Source organism: Myotis lucifugus, unplaced genomic scaffold, assembly GCF_000147115.1.
Source record: "Myotis lucifugus unplaced genomic scaffold, Myoluc2.0 scaffold_773, whole genome shotgun sequence".
Taxonomy (NCBI): Eukaryota; Metazoa; Chordata; class Mammalia; order Chiroptera; family Vespertilionidae; genus Myotis; species Myotis lucifugus.
In genome coordinates this window covers 172,005-178,684 of record NW_005871821.1, presented here as the reverse complement: position 1 = coordinate 178,684, position 6,680 = coordinate 172,005, and the positions used below count along the sequence as shown (strand labels likewise).

At 37.9% G+C, this 6,680-nt stretch overlaps 1 protein-coding gene across 1 annotated transcript; it reads right to left on the bottom strand.

The window, feature by feature from the left end:
- Positions 1–302: 302 nt before the first annotated feature.
- On the bottom strand, positions 303–2,057 carry LOC102426475 (zinc finger protein 709-like). Its single transcript, XM_023746967.1, is given in 3 exon segments — positions 303–522; positions 588–629; positions 862–2,057. Coding segments are annotated over 3 exon segments (1,458 nt in total).
- Positions 2,058–6,680: the final 4,623 nt, after the last annotated feature.

Here is a 6,680-nt window from a genome sequence, read left to right as displayed (position 1 = left end):
ATTTGTCTTTCTCTGACTTATTTCACTTAACATAGCACCCTCTAGGGCCATCAATGTTGCCACGAACGGCAATATTTCATTCTTTTTTATGGCTGAGGTTAATTTCTATCAAGCTTTCTTACGTTACTTACATTTCTATTTGTCTTCCATGGGAGTTTTCACATGTTAAGAATTTGGATCAATTAAAATGTTTCCCATTGTGTTTACATTCAAGGAGTTTTAATCAGTGAGTCATTTTATGCTTTTGATAGGAACTGGGATAATGGAAACCTTCCCCACATTCTTCACTTTTATATGGTTTTCTAAAGGTTATGATCAATGAAGGCTTTTCTGTATCTCTTACATTCATGGGGCTTCTCTCCAGTGTGAGTTCTTTTGCATGTTTTGAAGGAACTGTGATCTCTGTAGGCTTTAGCACATTGTTTACATTCAAAGGGTTTCTCTCCAGTGAGATTTCTTTCATGTTTTCAAAGATAACTAAGACAACTGAATGCTTTACTACATTTTAAAAATACATATGCTCTCTCTCCAGGGTTCCTATCATGGGTTTAAAAACTTGTTAATATCTGAATGATTTTCCAAATTACTTACATTCACAGGGTTTTTCTCTAGACTGAGTCCTTTTGTACCTTTCTGAAAGGTACTGTTATGTCTGCAGACTTTCCCATGCTCCTCGTACTCACAAGGTTTCTCTCCAGTTCTTTCACATGTTTTTAAGGGACGGTAGGCTTTAACTTCATTGTTAACATTCATAGGGTTTTCGCCCGTGAGTTTTTTCATGTATTCCAAGACCAATGGAACACCTGAACGTCACCACACATCTTACATTCATAGTGTCTCTGCAGTGTAGTTCCTTTATGCATCTGGAAATCCTCATGAAAACGGAAGGCTTCCCCACACTGTTTATATTCATAGGGTTTCTCTCCAGTATGTGTTCTCTCATGTTTTTGGAGATAACTGTGATCTCTGAAAGCTTTACCACATTGCTTACATTCACAAGGTTTCTCTCCTGTGTGAGATTTTTTGTGTATGTGCAAGGAACTATAAAATTTGAAGACTTTATCACATTGTTTGCATTCATAGGGTTTCTCTCCAGTATGTGTCCTTTTATGCTTTTGAAGAGAAGTGGGATACGTGAATGCTTTGCTACAGATTTTACACTTATAGGGTTTCTCTCCAGTGTGAATTCTTTCATGTATTTGAACATAACTGGAAGAGCTGAAGGCTTTAACGCATGTTTTACACTCATAGGGTTTTTCTCCAGTGTGAGTTCTTCCATGCACTTGAACTTGACTGGAAGAACTAAAGGCTTTACCACATACTTTACATTCATAGGGCTTCTCTCCAGTATGTGTCCTTTTATGTTTTTGAAGAGAACTGGGATACGTGAATGCTTTGCTACAGAATTTACATTCATAGGGTTTCTCTCTGGTATGAATTCTTTTGTGGGTTTTTAAGGAACTGGGATCTCTGTAGGCTTTGCCACATTGTTTACACTCATAGGGTTTCTCTCCAGTATGAGTTCTTTCATGTGCTTGAACATGACTAAAGCAATTTAAGGTTTGACCACATATTTTACATACATAGGGCTTCTCTCCTGTATGAATCCTTTAGTGTCTCAGTAAGAAACTGTAAGATGTGTAGGCTTTACCACAGTGTTTACACACATAGGGGTTGTCTCCAGGGACCGTTATTCCATGTAATTGAAGTGAACATGGACAACTAAAGGCTTTCCCACATTCCTTATGTTTATAGGTTTTCTCTACACTGTGATTTATTTCATGTTTTTCAAAATACTGGAGATAACTGAAGGCTTTACCACATTCTTTGAACTTATAAGGCTTCTCTCCATATTTTTGAAATTTATATGCTTTGTGTCTAGTGTGATATCTGCTGTGCCTGTTAAAGGATGAATGATGCATGAAGACTTTTCCACACACACTGCATTCACATGGTTTCACTTCAGTGGTTTTGTTGTTCAGACTGAAATTTGAAATAATGCTGAAGTTTTCTCCACATTGACTACTCTCTTTACTTCCACAGACTTTCTCTACCATTTGACTTCTGTAAACAATGAAAAGTACAGTATTAATGATTATTATTATTTTTGATTAATCCTCACTAGGGGCAGGGAGCGAACCTGAAACCCAAGTATGTGGCCTTGACCAGGAATCAAAGCCATGGCCCTTTGGTGCATGGGCCCACACTCTAACCACTAAGCAACACTGGCCAGGGCAATGATTCTTCATTAATGATTTTATATTAATTATATTTATTATGATTTATAGGAAAAGTATAGGTATTCTGTGTTATCTGAAATTAAAAATACTGAGAGTTTTCTAAGAAGACTTCACCCTTGCTATTATCAAACTGTGATATATATGCATATATACAGCTTATTAATACGGTTTCCAAGTGAATTATTTTGCAAACAATGAACATATATGGTACATTTGAGAAAGTATTTTTGGTACAAATTTTCTAAGAAGACATTTAAAGCAGAGTTTATTAGTTTTGTTTGCTTCTTTAAAAAATTTCATAACATACTAGAATTCTGCTTTCTATTGTCCAACTCACCTTAGTTTTCTCCCCTGGTTTTTGTAGTGATTTTCAATGTCATGTTATTCCCATGTTTTTCCTAAAATTCAGACCCAGAAAATGAGTCCAAAGAATTCATATTATAGAAATGAAAAAAAAAGCTGGAGTAGCAATACTTATATCTGACAAAATAGATCTCAAAGTGAAGACCATAACAAGAGACAAGGAAGGCCATTTCATAATTCTAAAGGGATCAATACAACTTGAGGATATAACTCTGGTAAACATTTATGCACCCAATGCAGTACCACCCAAATACGTAAAAAAACTTCTGGAAGATATCAGGGAAGAGAGTGACAGCAACACAATCATAGTAGGAGGGTTTAATACCCCATCAACATCACTGGATAAATCCTCTACACAAAAAAATTAGCAAAGAAACCTCAATCCTAAACGACTCACTAGATCAGATGGACTTAATCGACATTCAGAACATTCCACCCCAAAACTACAGAATGTACATTCATTCTTCTCAAGTGCACATGGGACATTTTGAAAGATAGACCACAAATTGAGACACAGGCAAAGTCACTCCAAATTCAAGAGTATTGAAATCATATCAAGCATCTTCTCAGATCACAATGGCATAAAATCAGAAGTCAACTACAGTGAAAAAAATCTAAAAAATCTAACATTTGGAGGCTGAATAGCATACTATTAAACAATGAGTGGGTTACCAAAGAGATCAAAGAAGAAATAAAAAACATTCTGGAAACAAATGACAATAAAATCACAACAATCCAAAATCTTTGGCACACAGTGAAAGCATTCCTGAGAGGGAAGTTCATAGCATTACAGGCCTACCTCAAAAAACAAGAAAAAATGGTAATAAACCATCTAACTCTGCAACTTGAAGAACTAGAAAGAGAGCAACAAGAAAAGCCCAGTGTGAGCAGAAGGAAGGAAATAATAAAGACCAGAGTGAAAAGAAATGACATAGAGACCAAAAACAAACAAAACAAAACAAAAAACAAATAATACAAAAGATCTATGAAACCAAGAGCAGGTTCTGTGAAAGCATAAACAAGATTGATGAACCTCTAGCCAGACTCATCAAGAAGCAAAGAGAGAGGACCCAAATGAAAAAAAGAAGTTAAATAACAACAGATCCCACAGAAATACGAAGAATCATAAAAAAATATTATGAGCAACTCTACTCCAACAAATTGGTCAACCTAGAAGAAATGGACATATTCCTAGAAAAATACAACCTTACAAAACTCAACCAGAAGGAATAAAAAAAATCTGAATAGGCCGATAATTATGGAGGAAATTGAAGCAGTAATCAAAAAACTTCCAGAGACACAGAAGCATGGAACAGACTGTCAAATCTCAGAGAGAAGGCAGAGGTCAATGGGTAAAAGGAAGGAGATTAACCAAAGACCTTGTATGCATATATGCAAAACCCATGTGTTTTGCATAAACAAATCATCATTCCTGTCAAAGAACAGTTTAGACAGCTGCCATTTTGGACGGTGTGTCTTGGCAGCCACCGTGTTGGCAACCTGGCAAGCAGCTCCCCTGGGGCCGCCATCTTGAAACAGCAAAGACCAACCCCTCCCTTTCAATTAGTCAATCACGAAAGACTGTGCACCTGAGCTCTAATCAAGAGCAAGGGACAGGTCACCTGCCTCAGGGATTATAAACCAAAGCAGCCATCTGCTCGGTGTGCGTGCGCTTCCAGACAATGTGTGCACACCCTTCTATGTAGAAGGAAAGATGTTCGCCTGGCTGCCTGACTCCCATGTATGTTTTGTGTTCTACCAGGACCCCTGACTTTGGGAGCTCGCCTTATTTCTAACACATGGACCTACACAATAGTGTGGTGAATGCCTAGGGCAGAGGGCAAGTGGAACTGAGACAGGGTTCAAAGGGGGAAAAAGGGGCCATCTGTAATACTGTCAACAATGAAGATTTTAAAAAGAATTTTAAAAGCATATTACAAACCAATATTAAGAATAAAGTATGAAATTTGCTGAATTAAAAGAGTCATGTAAAAATTAAGAATGCATACTGCCTGGGTCTGTGTCTGTATAATTCCAACAAAGTCCACAAAAGCTTTCATTGCTTTGTTATATAACTGTAAACAATGAATCACCCTGAGCCTCTTTACCTTATTTGTGATGGTAGTGGGGTAATAAACCTAATTCAGATGAATGTTGTTAGAAATACATGAAATGTTGGAAGTACCTGTTAAGTCCATGAACTCTCTTACAAGTAAGAACTATATCTATGTGTATACATGGGTGCATTTGTAGATGATTAAAATAAGCTCACTCACACACATATATACAAAGACATTAATAATCTCATATTTTACGTTGAAAGAAAATTTGTGAGAAATTTGGGTAGGATAGAAATTAAAAGAATAAATGGTTGAAGTGAAATAAAGGAATGTAGAAATTCAGGCACAAAGACACTATAGGGAATTCACTGTACCAGCTAATGGGGCATAATTTCCAAATTGACTTTAGATATTTTACTTCCACTGAAATTTAGATTTTAACACAAAATATCCTTATCCAAGGGAAGGTAAGTGAATTAATTGGGAAGCTAATATTTCGTTTCCTCCAGAAAAAAAAAGCTTTGCCCCACCAGCGTGGCTCAGTGGTTGAGCGTGGACCTATTGAAACAGGTATTTGGGGGATAAAATAGGACAGGTTTAGAAAATATTAGGAAATTAGGGGCACCATGGAGACAGCAGAAGGTATATTTCCATAGAACGGGGGAGCTGGAAAGCTACAACAAGCACATTTCCATAGAATGAGGAGCTGGGAAGAGCAAAAGGTCTATATTTACAAAACAAAGAGAAGGAAGCCCTTTATTCAGAAGGAAAAGAAGAAAGCCCAAGGTGAATAGGAAAACAATAGGGAAGGAGGGGGCGGGGAAGAACCTCACATGTCCCATGTGAGACTCAACCTTTGAGTCCAGGAGTTACTATAGTAACCAGTCTAAGGGGATAGTGATGACCAATCAGAGGGGATATCAAGGCACCAGGATCTGCAGCCTTTATACGCCATAGGGAAAAGGAACTCAGTGGGACCCTTTCCCTCTCCCTACATGGGAGTCCATTCTGAAGGACTCTTTCCCTCTTCCCATGTGGGAGTCTATACGTATTCTTCAATAAATTTGCACCTTTGCTATACCACTTTCTGTCTGTGGATTCATTCTTCCATTCCAGCAGACAAACAATCCGGTTACAGTCCAAAAATTCCGAATCACTATGAACCAGGAGGTCAAGCTTCAATTCCCGATCAGGGCACATGCCCGGGTTGAAGGCTCGATCCCCAGTGTGGAGGATGCATGAGGCAGCCAATCAATGATTCTCTCTCATCATTGATGATTCTATCTCTCTCTCCCTCTCCTTTCTGAAATCAATAAAAATATATTTTTTACAAAATAAAAAGTTTGGATAAATGTCTGTGTTACATTCCTGTGGCTGTTGAACTGAACTCGGTGGCATAAAAGCAACACATTTATGCTCTTATTGTTTTGGAGGTCAGAAGTCTGAAACTAGTCTCAATGGACTAAAATCAGGTTGTCTGCAGGGCCAGTTCCCTCTGCAGGCTCCAGGAGAGAATCTGTTTCCTCTTCTTTCCCAGGTTCTCAAGGCCACAAGCATTCCTTGGCTCATGGCCCCTTCTCCATCTCCACAGACAGCAGTGCAGACCATCTCCAAAAATCCCTCTGATTCCAACCATTTTTCCTTTTTCTTCTGCATTCTAGGACCGTGGTGATTACATTAGTCCCATCTGCATAATTATGTTCCAACTTCTAATCTAAAAGGGAGATCATTGTACTATTGTTGTTCTCTCTGCAGGGATTAAATGTGGACATTAAAGACATAAACATTTTGTAAAAGTCAGCTGATTAGCAAAATATTCCATCTACTACCTTAATGCCCGCCCTTTAGTATAAAAATAATATATTCAGTTTCTGGGATTGGGTGCAGGCATCTTTTGGAGGCTCCTATTTATCTGCTACACAGTATTTTTCAAAAATACATTATTGGATATCATGGCTTCTGTAAGGTCTGGAGCTGGGAAAGTAGGGTCTTTCCTGATCCCACCAGCTGAGTTGGA